Source organism: Tetrao urogallus, assembly GCF_951394365.1.
Source record: "Tetrao urogallus genome assembly, chromosome: Z".
Lineage (NCBI taxonomy): Eukaryota > Metazoa > Chordata > Aves > Galliformes > Phasianidae > Tetrao > Tetrao urogallus.
The window spans coordinates 34,649,045-34,669,231 of NC_136816.1; the positions used below are offsets into that span (position 1 = coordinate 34,649,045).

General features: G+C 40.0%; 1 protein-coding gene across 1 annotated transcript; it reads left to right on the forward strand.

Moving 5' to 3' along the window:
- Positions 1-1,514: 1,514 nt before the first annotated feature.
- ISCA1 (iron-sulfur cluster assembly 1) lies at positions 1,515-5,986 on the forward strand (the record flags this gene model as incomplete). The annotated part of the gene is made up of 4 exons (XM_079548097.1): positions 1,515-1,595; positions 2,255-2,308; positions 3,956-4,061; positions 5,838-5,986. The coding sequence occupies 4 exons, from the start codon at positions 1,515-1,517 to the stop codon at positions 5,984-5,986; spliced, it is 390 nt and encodes a 129-aa protein (XP_079404223.1).
- Positions 5,987-20,187: the final 14,201 nt, after the last annotated feature.

Here is a 20,187-nt window from a genome sequence, read left to right on the forward strand (position 1 = left end):
TGTCAGTGGGTGCATTTTTCTGCATGAAGGATTTCAGTCACGCACCTTTATACAAGGAGGTAAAGCAAATAGTACTGACAGAAAAACTGGTTGCATTTGCACGCTTGCTTCCAGCTTGTACATAACAAGCGTTGCTGACTAAGGCCTCAGGCTCATAGAGCATCTAAGGCCTTCCATCTCTGAGATCACCAATTCCAACATCAACCCATCAGCAGTATGCCCAATAATCATGTCCCTGTGTCTTAGTTTGAGCTGGGATGGAGCTCTTCAGAGCACCTGGTTCTACGAGAAAAACGATGATAGCACACTGATACTTATAGTTGCTGCTAAGCAGTGTTGCACAGAGCCAAGGCCATTCCCAGCAAAGATCCCAAGGATCTGGGAAGGTGCAGGATCAGGACAGCTGACTCAAACTGGACAGAGGATTATTTTGTAGTGTATGACCTTGTGGAAGGAGTTTTGAAGGCTATGAAAATTCATCACTGCTTTTGCTGTTCAGGGGTCTAGCTGAGCGTAGGTCAGAGGGTGGTGGAGGCCTGTGCAGCACGTCTTGTACATGCTCATGTATACATAAATATATGTATATATAGTCATAAGCGTTATCCTTTTCTCTATCTTAGTGAACAGTTCGATCTCAAACTACTTTCTTTTTTTCCAGTTCTCTCTATCCTTTTGGGAAGGGGGCAGTGGGCAGATGAATGCCTGGTGCTCAGTCATCTGCTGGATAAAAGCACAATACCCTCAGTACCACATCCACACTATTCTTAAATACCCCCAGGGACAGTGTCTACCATCCCCCTAAGCAGCTCATTGCAACATCTCACCACTCTTTCAGAGAAGAATCATCCAACTTGAACCTCCCCTGGTGCAACTTGAGGTCATTCCCTCTCATCCTGTTGCTATTACCTGGGAAAAAAGGGCGACCTATGCTTTACTACAGACTCCTCTCAGGGAGTTGTAAAGAGCCCGGCTGACATATTCCACATTTGCAGAGGGCTGTGTACCTCACGCTGGATATTTGGAAGCATTTTTTTTCTCAGAAAGAGTGATCAGGTACTGGCGCAGGCTGCCCCGGTGGCGTTCAAGAAGGGCACAGATGCACTGAAAGCCGCGGCGATGGTGGGTCGACGGCTGGAGTCGGTGATCCCAGAGGTCTTTTTCACAGTGACTCTACGGTTCTGCAGAGACGCCATTCCCTGTTTCCATCGGACTGTATCTGCAACCCCTGGCCGTCGTTCTTGCGGACACGGACGGCGCGGCCCGGGGGCAGGGCCGGGCCCCGCACGCCCCTTATCTCCGCGCACAAGCCGCGCAGCCTCCTCCGACACACACCCCACAGGCGCGCGCACGCGGCCTCGGTGCAGCACGGCCGGAGGGGCGGGCCGGGCCGCCTGCCCGTCATTCTCGGCTGCCCAATGAGGGCGGATGGCGGAAGCGCGTCGGGCGGGGCGGTGTCGCGGCGTGACGTCGGTGGTGCCCATGGCAGAGGGCAGAGGACGGGGCGGAGGGGCGTGATGGCATCGTCGGTGGTGCGGGCCACGGTGCGCGCGGTCAGCAAGAGGAAGATCCAGGCCACCCGCGCCGCCCTCACCCTGGTCAGTGCCCCGGGCCGAGCGCCTTCGGCCCCCGTTTATACCCCGCGGCGGCGTTCTCGGAGTCGGGCCGGGCGGCGGGGCCTGCTCCCGCGGCGGGCGGCATCGGGGTGACAGCGGGCTCGGAGGCGGCGGGCGGGGCGAGGCCGAGCGCCGCTGGGCCTCCGGAGTGGAAAGGAGAACGAGGGTGCGGGCGCGGGCGGGGGGGCGCCGCGCCCGGGGGACCGCGGGCAGCCGGCTGCGGAGCGGCGTCACGGGCTGCGAAGTGCCTGCGTGCCTACAGACAAACGTAAAGACGTTGTGTGTAGAAAGCGAGTAGCGCGCTGCGTGCACAGAGACTGTCTGAAAACGGAAAGCTAGCCCCAGGGGCTTACGTATCTGAGCTGCTGGCTGTGGGGAGGCGGCAGGCACTCTGCTCGGCCCTGCAGTCACGAGGCGCTGCTGAGGTCAGGCAGTGGGTCGGCAGCAGGTGGGCTGGCGATGTGACAGGTGCCGAAGGTGACCGTGCAAATGGGGTGCCGGGATGAAGTGTAAGGCATAACTGTGTTGCACAGTGTCAGAATAGGGCTGTGCGTAACACAGTTCTGTGAAATGCTTGTGCAGGCACTCTCTGTAAATGAACAAGAAGTAACGATTAGAAATGATGTGTTTTTGTTTTTCAGACCCCGTCAGCCGTCCAGAAGATAAAACAACTTCTTAAAGACCAGCCTGAGCATGTAAGCATACTAGGGCTGTCGTGTTGTGCAGCTGACGGTCACAAAGCACTTCTCACTAACCTAGAAGTCTGAAATAAACACCCAGCAGTTTAGAGATGCTGGGGGCTTTTTTGGAGAGAAATGTTTTTTAAGCATTGTTTCTCTATAGAATTAAATGCAGGAGGTAGCTTGCTGTAATGATGTATCACTGTACAGTTACTTTTGAGATGATAAAATGGGAAGCAAAGTTGAGCTTTATTTTTAAGTTATATTTTAATGAAGTCTTCTAATATGGCACAGTGGTGACTTCAGGTGACTTTAGGGCCTTCAACTGTTGCTTTAAGACATTAGTAATCAGTTTTTGTAGGAATGGTCATTATGAGGTATATAGCTGTAATGTTAGATTGTTATCTGTTGGTCAAAACATTCATTTTTGTGAGTTGCCAGCATTTCACCAAATAACTGAGCTTTTCAGAGGAAAGCTCAGACTTGCTTTCTAACCACTATGAAAACAAACACCGTCTTTAATTTTGCTTTACAGCAAGTACTATTTCAAGAGAAATATTCTCTCTTAACTTCAGTACAGTGCCCATTGTTTCCTTTTCTTCCTGTACATCTGTAAATAACCAGGCTTTTTCTTCAAAACACAAATGATGGTAAGGAAGCCCTAAGCCCGCAGCTCGGCTGATCAGTCATCCTTGTGTTATAAATGGTGTTCCTGTTTTCCAGCATGCTGCGTTGTATCTAGTGTTTCCTGTCGAGAGGTGCTTAGAGCAGATCACACAGTTTGTCTGAGGTCCCACATGGTGGCATTTGGTAATGTTCTGGTAGATTTTTATTGTAACACAGGTAATACACAGTGTAATATACAGTGTACTTCTATTTAACTAAGAAATAGTGGTTTGCTGAAAATGGAATAGGTAGTTTTGGAAGTTTATTGTACGTGAATGGCTTTCTGATTCTATACCACTTTTTCTTAGCTCCTCACTTGTATGGCTGCTCTTTTTCTCTCAAACATAGAAGGTCATTATGAGAAGCAGTGAGTGATTACAAATACACTGACTGGGTTGGGTTTGACATGGATTAATGTAGTAAGCAAATGGATATATTCGATGTAAGGTAGAGTTTGAGTTTTATGGACAAAAGGCAGCAGGAGTAATGAAGAAATCAAAGTAAATTCTTTCAGAACTTTGAATTGAAGTAGTTTTCTGATGGTCATTAGAGAAAGAGTGTAGAAATCTAGCAACTGCCCTTGGCCTGCCCTCACAGCTTCATAATTAATTATAATAGTCTTAAAATAGTGCCTGAATTAGCATCTGAATGAAGTTTAAATTGAAGTCACAACATTCTGAAATTCTACTGTCTATGAGACTGGGCACTCACAGAAGTAGCAGTAGTTTATTATCACTTCAAAAGTTGTTTTTAAGAACTATTAGAGCTGGGTGCAAAGTAGCAAATATCTGATGCTTACCATTACCTTTATAATCAATTTTGTAAAAGGAAAAGAAATGCACTGAGCTAGTTCACTTCTGTTCTAGTTCTAGGCTTTGGGTAGGGAAGAATAGATGTCGTCATTTTGTTATTCCACCTACTTTTATTGCAAGGTGTTGAAGAACAGGTTTAAAAAAAGTCATGTATGTTTGTGTTTTGTTTTTTTTTTTTTTTCAGGTAGGTGTGAAAGTAGGTGTTCGTACAAGGGGATGCAATGGACTTTCTTATACGCTAGAATATACAAAGTCTAAAGGAGACTCTGATGAAGAAGTAGTTCAAGATGGTGAGTTTCTGCTGCAGTAGAGCAATCTTATGTAGTTAGAAAGGCGGGTTAGAAATTGTTTTGAGTACTAAACTATAACAAGAGGTCCTAGCTTCCTGATACTGGAATTGGTGCTGCATTGGTTTCCATATTGAAGTTATCAGTTAAAACCTGCAGCTCTGCAATCTGTAGTTCAGAGGCTGCTGTGCAGAATAACCAGTGTAGCCAATTGTTCATGCTTTTGGAGGTGGTTAATCCTCGGTATTTAGAGAAAAAAAAATAGAAAAATGCATAAGGAAAGGGATACTTTATCAGCATGCCTAAAACCAGGGTTGGCAAAATAAGGATTTTGTTTTTGAAAAGTCTTCTCTAACTTGTCGTCTTCTTCTTCACTGATCTGTAACTTGTTTCTAATCTGTTCATGCTTTTGATCTTCAAATTGTTTTGTAACAACCATTTCTACAATTTTAACTAAGCATTACTTAGAAAATTGTTTTTGTATGCTGATGTTTAAGCATGCTATCTGATAATTTTGTTGAGAATGCTATAACAGGTGTATTGCTAAAATATTGAAAGTTCCATAGTTTTGTCCAGCACTCAGAAGACTTTCTTTGTGGTCCTGTAAAATAGGGATTTTTACAGAATCCATATAATGTTTGTTTTTGAGAGGTTTCTGAAATATTCCTCTGGTTTTTCTTTTGTTTTGTCTGAGAATTACTGAATTCTCTTGTATTTACGTCCAGAAAAATGAATCTGGCAGAAAAGTAGGAGATATGCATAAGAATGGGATATTGCAATTATTTCCTTATAAATAGTATTCTGCTACGCAGAGACCATGTTATAGCTGTGTTATAGATATCTACGACCAACTAATACATTTCATTCTCTTACAAAAAGAAGTAGTTGGGACAAATGACTAAACTGAACTGGAGCATGTGAGATCGAGACTGCCACGTAATTCTGCAATTGCCTCTTGATTTCAAACTTAACTTGCTTCTGGAGTTACCTCTGCTTGACTCAGAGCTGCTCCGGCTTTATAGAGCTGAAAAAACATTTTCTGGTTTGGATCTTAAGGAAGATAAAAGCAGTTCATGTTTCCCTCAGTCAAGAGAGAGACTTCAAGGTCCAAAAACGGACAGGATTTCAGATGTCTCTGCTTTCTGTTTTGTTTGGCTGCCTTTGACTTTAATATAGCTCTGTACTCACCAGGCTGGTGGTTTTGGATTTCAGCCCAAATTTTCTGGCTTTTAGGTAGCAAGTGACCACTTCAGGGATCAGGTCTGTAAAATTTTGCATTAGGTTTAGCCTTCTGTGTTAATTGCTATCAAAATTTTCCCTGAAAATCTGTTTGGAGTAACTTCAACTTTGTTGCCTGCGGACTTGTGTTATACCAGTGTGTTTTATCTAAGTTTTCACTGTAATAGAGCAGCTTTCTGGCAGTTGCTTATATAACTTAACCAGTTCTCGCTGTTGTTCACTGATGTTATTTCTGTTATCTTCTACTCTATAAACAGCTAAAGCAACCTACTCACAGCTTTGCATGCCTTAGAAAAGGGATCTCTTTCTGGTTCATAAGATGAACTACTACTAAGACTGTTATTCAGATTTTATAGTAGGATAGAAAGTGCAATGGAAGAGTGTCACAGGTTAAGGAAAAAGAAGCTGTGTTGATGGTCTTCAAATTTTGCTTCTAGAAAACTGAAAGTTAACAATTTCCCTTTCATTTGAAATACAACTCAAAGTAAACGATGAATGATTTTGCTCTGTGTAAATTTGTTTTTCTTTGTTGTCTTCAAGGGGTTAGAGTGTTTATTGAGAAGAAAGCACAGCTGACACTTCTGGGAACTGAAATGGACTATGTAGAAGATAAATTGTCCAGTGAGTTTGTCTTCAATAATCCAAACATTAAAGGAACATGTGGCTGTGGAGAAAGCTTTAACATCTGAAATCTCAGGACTACTTCTTTGACTTTAAACATCACAGGACACTTGCTTTTTGGCTTTCAGAAGTAGATCAGTTTTCTTCAGATCTAGGGTGTGTGAAGTCTGGACACCACTAAGAAAAATAAAATTGAGTCGTGTTGAGTATGTAAATTGTATGTTAAATTGCAGCACTGATGTATTTATGCTGTAACTTGTGATGAGTTGGAATCTATAAGGTAAGAACAGTAAGTGCTATCGTAATGTCACTGTGCTTTTACATGCCAAGGAAATAAAACACTGCTGTTCTTTTCCTTTGCAGTTTTCTTTGTTCACTCAGCTCGTTCCCCATCCAAAACTGATGCAATTTGCAAAAGTATGTTGCCAGTATTCTGGCTTGATTTAGGGGAGGAAAAAAAAAAAATCACCATTTATAGGTGTTTTATATACACGGGCATACAGTCTTCAGCTTATAAGTCCACTGATTATGTAAATGCTTACTTTCCTTTCTTAGATTTCTGATACTTTCATGTTTTTATGTGTAGGTTCTCTGGAACTTACTTTCCTCTAAATCCAGGGAAGTCCAAAAAGAAGTTTGTATATTAGTGTAGTGGTAGGCTGTTGTAGTACTGCTTGTAGAAATAATTAAAAATGTGCTAACCAAATTTTAATCCCATTCCTTGCCTAGTTGAAGTCACAGCCTATGTTGTACTTAGTGATTTTCAAAAACATAAAATATATTCAGGTACTGGAATGCTAAAGCAGGATACAGCCCTTGTTCCTGACATTTCTGTTGTTTATCTTTTGTGGCTTAAATTGCAGAGGTGTTAAAACTCAAAATTTTGATTCTGTGTTCACAGAGTATGTTTGTATTCTCACCATGCTATCTGTCTACCAAAGCCATAAGCTGCTTTTTCTGCAAGAGGAATCTTCTAACTTTTTTTTTTTTTAACCAGGTGTGCTACTCATGCTGTTAGAACTCTAAACTCTACTTGGTAACTATGTAGCACTAGAATTTTTCACTTTAAAAGCTTACAGTAACTTGTATGTAACAGCTAGCCAAGGGTTAATTTAGTTACAGGAAACTATCATTTAAAAAAAAAAAAGCTTTTATTGAGTAATTGTTTTAAAAATAATTGTCAGTAATTTAAAAAAAAATATATCAGATTATTCCTAGTCAGATAATTCCCTTTTTGAAGCAGTGTTTTTCAAGCTGATGATCTTCCACTGGAAATCAGGCAGAAGTGTAAGCTTTTCTCCAGTCCTTCCCAAAGCTGATAGGAGAAAAGTACAGGTCCATCCTTTTATCTCTGATTTCCCTGATTGTCTAAAGAGGGCACTGTGCAGCTAAGTTATTCCCTTTGGTAGACAAGACAGTAACTTGTTAATCTGGGAAACTAACCTGAACACTTAGTCAAAAGACTGGGAACAGAAAATGGAGGATTCTGGGGACTTAGTTAGATCTGGCTTGAGAAAATATGTGGAGGCAAGAATAAAAATGAAAAACTTAAATCATTCTTGGTATGTACGGCGTAGGAATTGGAGGCCAGAATTTCCAGAGCTATGGTTTAATATTAGGTGCTTGAATTTCAGTTGTATACTATGTCATCTTCTGATATAAAAACTCTTTTTAATGGTCAAGTATTATACACAGTTGTAACCAGTGTAACACTGGTTAGGTGAATTTATAGTGCCGTAAATCCTTTCATCTTGCCAAACAAAAATCTGGTTAATGTGATAGTATGTCTAAAACTCCAAGCTAAGGGTGTTTCTTCAGATTACTTTTCTATGCTCCTTGCTAGCAGATATGACTATGAATGTAGTAACACTGGTGTTTGCTAAGAGTGCTTTGACTTTACTTGTTTCACTTGTTTTGGTGTGCATTTGGTTTTGGGGATGTTTTTGGACCTGTGCACACACATTAATCTTCTTCATGTGTTTCGTGTATATGCCTCGAATGGAAATTTGCTTTTTCATACTCTCATGAAATAATCTTTTAAAACGTGTTAATTTACTGACACATAACGCACAGTCTGTTAAAATAAGCTTCTGCTTATGTGCTATTTACTGTTATGTAGGCACATGGTTTTGTCAGTTGATACAATTTTGTGCAATACTGTATGTAGAGTTCTGAGTTACAATAATAAATATTTGCCTGTTGGTAAAGTGAAAGATTTCTATCTTGATATGATTCTGTTTACAATAATGAATATGGGGTAGAGGACGTGGCAGAGAATTAGACTTGTATGCCTGGATTATGAAATAGATACAATATTAATTACCTGAATTAATAATTCTAAGAAATATGAACAGTCTCCATCGCCTTCTCAGAATTTGTTGATACAACTGTATATTCACAATGCTGGAGAGAAAGAACCAAGTCTTTTTTACAGTCAGGGGGCTGGAAATGCAGCAGCTGTCTTTCTGTTGTAGAAACAGAACTTGGGGGGGAAAAAAAAAAAGCAAAACCCTAAAACAAACAAACAAAAATTTTTGCACACCAAGTCACTCCTGATCCACTCCTTTTTGTAACTCTCTTTGGATGTCTCAAGAAGGAGGACAGCTTGTTCAGGAAAACCTTAAACAGTTCAGTGTACAAATCATTTTGGCAACGAGTGACAGCACAAAATGAATTTGAACTAAAAAAAGTAAGACACAGGTGGTAGGACTGTAAAATCTAATGTCAAATAATTATTGTTCTGTGTGTGCTGGAATCCTATCTGCCAGGCTGATTATGTTTGTTTATCACTGTAATTGTTATTCTTCCCATTTATTTAAACGGGCTTCTTTACTAGCAGAAAAATTCCTGAACTATTCCACTTGTTGCTAACACTATATATATATATAGTTAGCATATATATATGTAATATATATATATATATTTTTTTTTTTTCATTAAGCAGGTAATTCTTTTATGTTACTACAATTCTGCAGTCTCTCTGTAGGAATCTGTAGTTGTCTCATGTGGCAAAGTGTGTATTTATGTATTTGTTCCAGAAGAGCTCTGAAAAGATTACTTGAAAAATTACTTTTCAGCATGACTGGCTTTTTATCTGTAAACACACAGTTTATAGATAAAAATGTAAAGCCATACAGTGAGAACTTTGGCCTTCTCTTTTCCTTTCTTGTTCTTTTAAGATATGTGAGGAATGCTGCTTTGTGAAGGCGAGCTAAAATGCAAGGACTTAGCAGAGCTCCATATGCACTTAGGTCTGAGTGGCATTAATTGTAGTTGTTTTCAGCAGAAGATGGCATTTTCCTTAAAGATTCACTAAGGGAAAGTTTATTTGCTGAATTGAAGCAAGGTCTTTGCTATCATCTCTTACTGTCCCTTTCAGTGGGTTGTTTATTTAACCTGGGTGTACCTTCTCTGGTAGCAGTGCTTCTCAAACTGTGGAATCTGTGTTACTAGATCAAATCTAAGAATGCTAGCCACAGTGTCCTAACCCCTGCTTCTTTTAATAAACTTACAGCTCTGTTTTATGGGAACAAATAGTTACTGCCATAGGGGGGCAGTAAGTTTACTGCAATTACTGTTCATTCAAAATGAGAATTGCCTCTGCCTGGTTCCCTGCTTCTGTTTCCTCTTGTATTTCATAGAGTACTTTTTGCTGATACTGATGGAAATGATTGTGTTGTTCACCCTTATTTCTGCTCTGTTCTGTTTTTCTTGTCTGTTTCTGAAGGATACAGATGGGTGCAGGTAAGCAGAATGCCAAATCACTTTAAGACCTCCTGATGCAAAGAATAACAAAGAGCAGAGCATTTGTTATGCCAACGAGCTTTTTCTATTGGTTTTCTTTCCATTTGTCTCCTTGCTAGTAGTGTGCTAGTGTACTTGATTAACATTATATCTAACTACAAATTTCTGCAGATATATTCTGATTGTCAGCTTTAACCTCCAAATGCTGGGATTGTGTGATCCAACAGGATGAAGAATCTCATGTAATAGTTAAGTCTCCATTCACAACGGTACTCTCATCCTCCACACCTTATTTATCTGGATTTTAGCTATTGCACAGTGATTTTATTACACGTGATTTTAATCAAAAGTTCCTTCTTACTGAAACTAAATCTAGACAAGAATAAGTTCCCCTGGCTAATGAAATGGGAGAGCCTCCAAAAAAAATTGAAATAACCTGAATAGCTGAATTCATTACACAGAGATTTCCAGCCAGATATATCCTTGTTTTGACCATGTGTTTTAATCTTTAATTTGTTCATAGTGAGTCATCCATGGAGACCTTTAATTCCTAATCATGATATTCTAAATCAATACTAAATTGTTGTATGGAGAAGCAAAACTGTTTAAATTTTGCTGTTTAATTATACTCATTATTTTTCACTGCAGTTATTTCATATTAAAAGCTTAAATGCAGGCAAGTATTAAAATAAGGAGAAAAGTCCAGGTGCTAAGAAACTTAATGTTGTAGGATCTTAGGAAGAGCACAGGTAGTAGGGAGTGATAAATAGTCCCTCCTTGTCATCCTTCATTTTCACAATAAATTTGTGCAATGTGATCCTCCCTTTTTCAAATTAGAGCTGGTTGAAATATGTTGTCAGAATTTGTTTTCTAATGAATATCTAACGAATAATGCCCCCTCACTAAATAAATTAATAGAAAATCCAGTTCTTGGGTGTGAATAGTGACAGTGCAAAACTGCTGTTTGGAAACTTTGTTGAGAATGTAAATTGTGCTTCTTTTCCTTGAAATGAATTTCTTCCTTTGCTATTCAAGCTATGAAAGGAAATTCAACCAAATTGGCCAGCTGTAGCAGAGTTTGCTGAAGTGCTTTTAGAAATTACTAGTACATTTGTATCCTCTGTTTGAGGCTGCTACTGCTACAGCAAATTTGTGAACGAGTGACTGAACATCAACTAGTGAGGCTGAGTTTGTGTTAACAAGTTGCATTTTGCCTGTCAGTACAAGGGAGGAACCCATGTTCCCTTGCTGAAATATTGGAAAACCGCAATACAGCAATAAGCAGAGGTAAAGTGATAGCCAGAGATATCTGCCCATATCCTATAGGGAGCCTGAAATGCCTGCTATGAGGTACGGTGCCTTCTACCCTGTTCTGTTCATGAACAACCTCTGTTTTCTGCAATTAATCCAGAGTGTTTGTGCAATCCTTAAATCCAGAGGCTGTTGCACATTCAATAAGGTCTTTGCCATCCTCATTATGGGCATGGTCCAGAACTGTGAAGCGGTATATAAAGTCTCAAAACACCTGTCATGAACTCCAGGTTTTGATCACTTCAAGGAAAACTGTTCACATTAAGTGCACATGTGCCTTTCTTTGAATGAAATTTGTGCTGCCTTGGCTGTAATAAAAAATAAGGCTAGAACAGCCTTACGCTATGAGTAGACCCCTATGACTCAATAAAGAGGCTTTGCATGTAGCACTTCTGAAAACAATACTCTTGGTTTATTATTAAATTGAAAAACCTTTTCTAGAAAATAGCAATCTGGTGGGAAGCTGTCTGCGCTGTGCTTTGCACGAGGAAGTTTTGTGGAACTGTGGAGGTGATGGCTTTGCTTCTGCTCAGCCACCACCACAAGCTCCACCAGCTGAAGAAACTTCCGTGTGGTCTACCTGCTGTGGAATGGAAATCTACAACTCACCACTGTGCTCCTAACTCCCCAGAAGGGGGGTCATGTGGATCTGGTTAAGCAAACTTAGTTTGCAAGTATACGGTTGGAGATGCTGGCTTAGCATCTGCGCGTAAATCTGGTTTGCTGGACAGAACAAAGAGTGATTGATTTCATGAGATACAGAGATGGTTCTAGTTGAGCAAAACAACAAACTGAGCCCAGATTACAGTGTACAGAAAAAGGAAATGAAGGGGTGAGAGGACACCTTCTGGGTGGGACGGCTGATAGGTAAACTGAGAAGAATGTGAACCCTGAGAACCTCAGGCAGCGGGTAGAGAGGGAAGGACTCATTGGCACTGGGGTACAGGGGTAAAAGAGGGGCTGCGTCCGCTGGTACTTTGGGAGATCCATAGGGTTATGCCGGGTTATGCCCCCGTGGACTCTCCATCGATTCTAACAAACAAGTAACGCAGCCTGACGAGGGTGCTCTCAGCGGTGAACGCAGCCGGGGGGCAGGCGGCTGTTCCACTCGGCGCCGCGCTCCCGCCTTTCCGAGTGCCGGGATGGAGGCGGTTTGACGTGCGGTGCGCGACCGGGCCGCGGCGGCCCGGAGGCGGTCGTCTGAGGGGGCCTCTGCGGCCAGGACGCGGGCAGCAGGAGAGAGGGGGTCTTGAGTGTGGTAGGAAAAGGGAAAGCAAGGGAAAAAGAATGAAGCCAGCAAAGGAAAAAAAATATATATAGTGTTTTGGGCGGATTTGGTATGGAAATTTCTTGGCCTGGGAATCACCTTGCAAAAACTGTGAGAAACGCTGCCCTATGTGAGGTTTTAGACCTGCAGGCAGAGCACCGTTGTGCGTGATGCAGAAGCTCCATTGTTACTTCACAGTTCGCTGGGAAGTAAGGAGTGACTTAATTTTGGGTGTTTGCATTTCCCTGGAAGTGTTTTCCTCACTTTTGCATCTTTTAATTTCTAATTAAAATTGCTTTGCTTTTTTCAGTGTAGTGAAGGCAAATGGATCAGACTGAGGATGGCATGCTGCCAGAAGATACGGATCAGAAGCAGTCATCCTCTGTGGGCTGGAAAGTGAGAACTGTAACAGTATGAAGACCATTTGTAGGCTTTCTCTGCCCACTTCCTTTATCCTCAGGGTTGTTTTGCTGTGTTTTTTTCCCCTTGTTGATGTTTTCTTTGTTTCCCCCAAAGAATTCCCTAAGTATTCTATGGTACCTGGTACCAAATTATTATTTTTATATTATTACACTGAAATGCTCTTTGCTATATGCAGTGGACCTGACAGAATGAGAAGACATGCTTGGCTTTAATGGAATGGTGCTTTGCAGGAAAATACAGGGAAACTTTTTTTTAAGCATCGCAAGTACACTTGTGCTGAATTTTTGTAGCAAAAAGAAAAAAAAAAGTAGTACCAGAATCCACAGTAGTTGAACATTTCATGATCAGTATTTAGCATATGAATAGTGTTTTAATTATGTCATTTGTTCCCATTCTTGAAAAGAAAGAGGTATTTGTTCATGCTGTAAATCAAAAAGATGAATTTGTTTCTCATTTGTCCTGTGTGCATCAGTGCATTTGATGAGAATACCAGTAAGAGCGAGGTGTCTTAATCTGCTTTGTCCTTTACATTATATGCTCTTTAATACATGTTTATCTTAATAGAAGCAGCTCTCTTGCTTTCTTCTTTAAATTTTGAGTGCTATTTGAATAAAACAGAAAGCCATTGCAATCCCAACAATAGGTATTTTACCTCAAGTAATTTTTATTCTGAGTGATGCTACTTACTTTTCTGCAGAAATTATCAGTCTCTTTGAGCTTTCAGTAAAACGGAATGACTCAATGCATAGTAGTTGGATGCACTGGCCATTTTGTATATGACAACAAAAAAACAGCACATCTTTTTCATTATTTGATGCATCATCTTTGCAACCTCCTATGTAATAAACTGATTGGCCTTAAGTACTGGACATAAGCTGAGGCATGCAAAAGGTTACAGATTCCCTAGACTCATTTACTTACTAGATTCATTTATTTACTCTTAGTGATCTGTTTTATACACATAGCCTATGTAGCTGAACACATTGTTCCCATCAAACTACATTTCAAAATCAGTTTTGGACAGGTTTATTTATCGAGGCATGAAGTGAAAAATAAGAGGGTTTTTCACGTTGTCCTCTACAGCCCATTCCAAACAGTAGAAAAGAAACTTCTATGCATGTTCATGCAAATCAGTCCAAAGGGTACTGTCATCATTGTGAAGCACTGGGATCCCATTTGTTGGTTCTCACGTAGTCGTCTTGATTTTATCTTCATCTATAGTCACTGAGTATATGGGTTACGAGAAAAAAGGGAATAGACTCTTGAGCAGAGTATGTTGTGACAAGGGGAAATGGTTTCAAACTGATAGTGGAGGTATAGATGGACATAAGGAAGTAGCTTTTTACATCGTAGCTGGTAAGGCACTGGGACAGGTTGCCCAGAGACATGGTGGATGCCCTGTTCTTGGAGACATTCAAAGCCAGGCTGGATCAGGCTCTGAGAAACCTGACCTAGTAGTAGGTGTCTCTGTCCAATGCAGGGGAATTGGACTAGATGGCCTTTAAAGGTCCCTTTCAATTCACATGATTCTATGATTCCATAAATAATTTTTATGGTATGCTGATGTTGTAAGATTTTTGTGGGAAGGATGTTTTGTATTGTATGAAGATCACCAGCTACCAAACTATGACGCATATCAAAACTTGTATTCTATAAACAATGGTAGTATTAATAAAAGAAGACATCCTAGTCCTCCACAGAACTTATTTTTATAGTTCTGAGTATTTTCATTAATGTGGAAAGTTTCCCTGCTTTTTTTCTTTTTTCTTTTCAGGTGTCAGAGTTGTTGTTATCTTTCACAAATATCAAAAATGAGCGGCAAAATTACCTTTCACTCCTGGAGCAAACACACATTTCTCTCTTCCATACCATACAGTCAGCAGTAAGATCTAATGACTGGGATGCTGCAGCACGTAGCAAATGCAGCTATCTTTGTAAGAAATCTATTAGTAGTAGTTGTTCACAAATAGGTATTGCAAAGGAAAATGCTGAGTCATTAAGAATAGGAATGAGAAGTGCAGACAGCTCCATATCTGAAGATGTCAGACAGCTGTCTAAATCAAAGCCAAAAGTATCTGTTTCTGGAGGACACAAAAAATACTATTCTAGTGACTCACTGCAAAAACGTATTTTCCCTTACGTGTTTTTGATCAAAAATTGCCTTTCTATGCCACTTTCTTTGATCCAAGACAAATGTTTCAGTGGAGAGATATTATGCAAAATACAGTATTTAAGGAAAGAGAAAAGGAGCACGCCAGCATCAGAGACTCCTGTTTCCAAATTACATGCTTCTGAAGGTGCGTAGACTGTACTGGTACTTATATATGGCTCAGAATAGCTCAAATGGGAATAGCTAAGAACCATGGAAGAAAAAAAAAATTGAAAGAGGAAAATAATTGAGACTGAATTTCTAGATAAGGCTCCTGAATGTGAAAATTCAGGTATTATACTCTGAAATAATTTCCAAATAATAGAAGCATGAATATCTGGGACATGGAAAAAATGTTTGCTAAAGCAAAAGAAGGCAGTCTGCTACCTTAATTTACACCAAACATTTATTTATGCAGGCACATTTGATAATATTAGTAATTGGTCCTTACAGGCTTTTTAGTTGTTCCCGATGTTGAATTGAATTCAGTGGGAATTCTGACATGGATTTTGTGAAAGTTGAGTTTGTGGAAACTGTTTTCTCCTCACTTAAACAAAGCAGTGGATTTTGCTCAGTAACAGGTTCGATAACTCTTGAATTACTTTTTATATTTTTTTAACCTTACATCTGCTTTGAAGTATAATAACAAGGTTTTTATGGATTTCCTACATCTCATGGCTTGCATACATGGTAAACATTCTGCCTGGATAATCTCACACTAGAGTACTTTGCTCCCATGTGGCAGAATACAAAATGTGAACCAAGTTGACGCTGTTCACATATCCCACCCCTTCTCTCCATTGTCATAGCTTCAATGTACTTTACAGCCTCGTACTAGTTTTTCCTATCTTTGTGTGTGTTTCTCTCTGGAAAACACTAGTTAATGGTACTTCCCGGATAACTAAGGAGAAATTAAATCCATCTTTATATCTTCTGGATTCTCAGATAATAGCCTCAAGTCTCTAAGAAATGACTTGGAGGAGATAATATGATTTCCACTGTTAAAATTTTTCTAGGTGCATCAGATTGGAGCTGAGGACTGTCACAGCATCCACCCCTTTACAGCCCTCAAGAAGCAGACAAGTGTTCAAACTAGTTTGAGTTGGTCCTTATGTTTTATCTGTTGAGATGTTCCTCACTGGCCAGCAGTGACAAAATTGATGCCTAGATCACCAAAGACGCTTTAATGTGGAAAAGGATGAAACTAACTGTTTTGTTCAGCTCAAACAAGACGTGCAACCTCAGCAGCATTAGTACGAGCATGTCTTCACTAATCTGTCAGCAACTCACATCTGTGAGAGCATGCAGCTGCTAAGTACTGACATCTAGTCATTTTTGGCCTAGTGAATGTGACTGGCAACATGGGTGTCCAACAGTGATGATGATATGTGAAATAATTTTCCTCTTGACTTAGTAATCTTTAAGAATCCCTCTATACATATAAGTGGAAGCAGGACAAGACTTACTCATTTTGTTTGGTTCTTCTTAAAAACAACAACAAAACCAAACAATATTGGTAGTGATCAGTTGATCATTTGGGTCCTGGAACTCAGCTTAAATTACAGCATGCAGATGTCAGTGTTCATGCCTTGCTGCAGTGTACTCCTAATTATTTTAGAGAAGAAGTTCTATTACATGTATGTTAACATAATACATACCTTATTGCCAGTGCCAGAAACACCATACGTCGTCTTCCATAACCTGAGGGAACTGCAATGGAAACTGTATAAAGGCATGGTGAAGAGGAAGAAGTCCAGCCGAAATTTTTGGAGACAAGCAAGTTACGGAATTTCTACAATACTAGATGGAACGGCTGTGAAGACACACTACAACCTCCCTTTGATTTTTAAAGATTCAGTAATTCTGTCAGCTTATCCTGCATATCCTGTTCTATGTCTTGAATTCAAAAGGGAATAACTGCAGCTCAAAATAGGAAGCGAATAAAACTGCAAGTGCCTTAGGCAATTAAAAAATTATCATTATTTTTAGTGTTTCTTTAGTCTGTAACAGTAGCTTGAATTTGAGCCTGAAGCATAACATTCTCACACTGTACAAACACAACATGATAAGCTGACTTTTCTCCCCAAAGATTTCATTTCTCCATGAATGTGGTACAGGATATAAATGTCAGTCTTCATGAAAACAAAGTTCACTTATTTCTCTGCCTGTTCCGGAGCATAATAAGTAGCTGCTTATGTAAAAACATAATGTATTTTCCTGTAAACTGTAATTCTCAGTCTAGGGAGTCTGTCTCAGCTAACTGCTATCTAAGATACCCCAGTCAGGGTGTTCCCAGGAATAGGCACATTCTAGGTAAATTAGCCCATTTACCTTGCCGTCAGAGTAAGGCATTACCTTACTCTGCCCTGCCCAGAGTAAGGAACTAAAATCTATCTATCCTTTCTTTCTCTGCATTTTATACCTCTCTCTCTCTCTGCTTTTTTTTTTAATTTTTTTTTTTTTTTTTTAATTTGGCACTTCTCTACTCTCTTCTACTTTTTCTTCAAATCACACAAATTCTTAGGTACTTTTTAAATCACCTTTGCTGTTGATGCCTCTTCTTGTTAGTCATCAATCAGTCTTTGCTTGCAAATGCTCAGGGAGCAGTCCTCCTTTCCGTTTGTTTTACATCAGGGGTCAGCTTCCTAATTGTATTCTGTCCCCCTCTTCCACTCTCCTTCCATCCATCAGACTCCTTACATTTATGATCAAATTCATTCCATTCTGATTATGAATGAGATGGCTCTGCCAGACCCACAAGTCTCCAAGTGTTAGCAACACCTTTTACTTTCCTGGTTGCCACTGCTAATGAGTTTGTCCAGTGGTGTAGCCTTTCCAAAAAACTCCTGTCTTCCAGTTGTCCCAGTCAGCTCTTCTCCTCAAGCTACTCTGATAAAGGTTGGTTTGCTTAGCAATAGGGATTAGTATATTATTTTAAGAACCAATGTAATAGTTTAGCAAAAGGAATCCATAAGTGATAGTTCTGCAACTTCCCATTTCAACTTTAGTGGGTGAACAGTCCTGTTTTTCCTCAATAATTCTGCACTGGGGACATAATAGAATACTTTTATCTTTGCCTTAATGATTTAGCTGCATAGAAGTACTGGAGTCACAATGGAATACTTTTTTCTTTTGCCTCAAAACATGCAAGGACATTTTCCTCTGGTTCCACAGAACCAGAGGAAACATGAACCAGAGGAAAATGTTTTAAAACATTGTTTTAAAAAGTGGTTCACTATGGCCTAAGCAATGGAAATCTTCCAAACTGAGGAAAAGTGAATGAAGTGAGTCAAAGGGCTCAGTGACGAAGCTGATGTTGAAAAAAAGGGGAAGAAGTAGGTGGGCACTCAACCACCCTAAATACCATTGAGCATGCCCAAGGGGACATTAGTACATGTCTATGAGACCTTGAAAAAGAGTGAGTACATTTGCCAAAGTGCTGCGTATGTGTATCTTAGCTGTATAAATGTAGAACCTGAATTCTGGGAGCGCATGCTTTCTTGTCAGTTTGCCCAGTGTGCATGGTGAGGAATAAACGAATGCCACTTTGTAAAACCACAATGGAGTTAGAGATTTCTTCATGGATTTCAGGTGACAATTTAGTTTTCCATTGCGTAACGTGCTCTTCCGTCTTCTCTTCTGCAAGCAAGTTATACCCTGGAGATACAGGTGACCGTTGTATTTACAGCTGACATTGTGTTTTAACAGAAAATGAAAACAGCCATTTATTCATGGATGAGATGCTGAGCATGGAAACCCTGCTGCTGCACCAGATGGTGTTTACAGAGTTACCTAAAGAAACAGGTGAAGTTGCCTTAGTGACCCTGCCGTAGTCATTCTCATGGAAATCCCACTGTGTTAGAGCTAGGTAAGTATTCCAGACTTACTCTAATGCTGTAAATTATTTCTCCCAGTTGCATAAGGCTTGTGAGAAAGAGCTGACTGAAATACTCAGCTTGCTTCTACTTTGCACAGCTTTTGTTGTATCCTCACAGAGAGGCTGTCTGCCAGGTGGTGGTAGTGCACTACTTTGTTTTTCTTTTTCAAATATCTGATCCGAAACCTATCAAAGTTAATGAAAACTTACAAGCTTCGATAGGAAGACTAGGAATATAAACCATGAAATTGATTTCTTCTGATGTCCGAAAGATCACTATACAATGAGTTTCCTGGCTATTTTCTGATATTAGCTGTCCCTGCTTTTGAGTTACAGGTTGAAAGGACACATAACTTGATTCCCCAGAGACATGCCGCTGGGAGAAGGCACAACTTCGGAAAAAGTGCATGCAAAAGTATATTAAGTGAAGAAGGATAATAGAAATTTGCTATTTTGTTTAAAAAGAAGGCCTAGGCTGCCCAAAATCAAGACTATATCAGCTTCTGAAAAATCTTGCATTGCATGCCTGGTGGTGGTGTCACACTAGAGACACGTCGTACCTTCAGAAAATGACTGAAGATGATAAGCACATACTATATTTCTACTCCTGAGTAACACACTCAAAAACTGAAGTTTGATTTAGACCATTTCACAGTACTGGAACAGAGCTTGTATCATAAATTAAAGCTCACACAGATATCAAAACAAAAACTTTTAAAGCAAAAGCAAACAGCAATTACAGTGCCACTGCTTCAGGTTCACTCCTGTCACAATGGTTCAGTGTCTGTAACTTGTGGAGAACAGATCTGTTTGTACTAAACAAACATTTCATAATGCAAAGAAGATCCACTTAGGCTGTCCTTATTTGTGATGATTAAAATTCTTCAATGAGCTAAAACAAGTTGTATCTTTAAATGGCTTTTGAAAAATTATTGGATGGAAAAGGAATGAGAGGAGGAAGGCAGTCTTAACTGCATTTTGTATCAACGTTTTTGATGTAATGTTTTTTATAGTGAGGAATTAGGTACAAATTATTCCAGCATCACTACTGAAACTGAATACCAAAAGCTACGTGGGGGAAATATCTTTGTTAATGCTTTCAACATCTTCTACATCTTTTGGGTAGTAATAGGCAGGAGCTGTTACACTTCATTTTGTTATGCCTATTAGAAGCTGCGAGACCCCAACTATCAATGATAGTTGTGTTAGTGGATGTTTAATTCTGAAGTGCTCTATGCCACTCGAGGTGCTGAAACTGGCTCATCTCACTCTGCCACTGCACTGAACAGGGAAAGTTGCAGTCTAATGTGCATCATTGAATTCTGCTATGCAGCAAGATTATTAGAAGTTAAATCTCTAAAGCTGATCTTAAACCTCTCCTATTGTCATCTATTAGATGAATAACATGCAGTGGTGGCATGATGCAGCAGAAGTTTCCTTCTGTTATGCAGTGAAATAGCAACTCACCTTGTACAGATTTGCTAAAATGTCTAAGAAG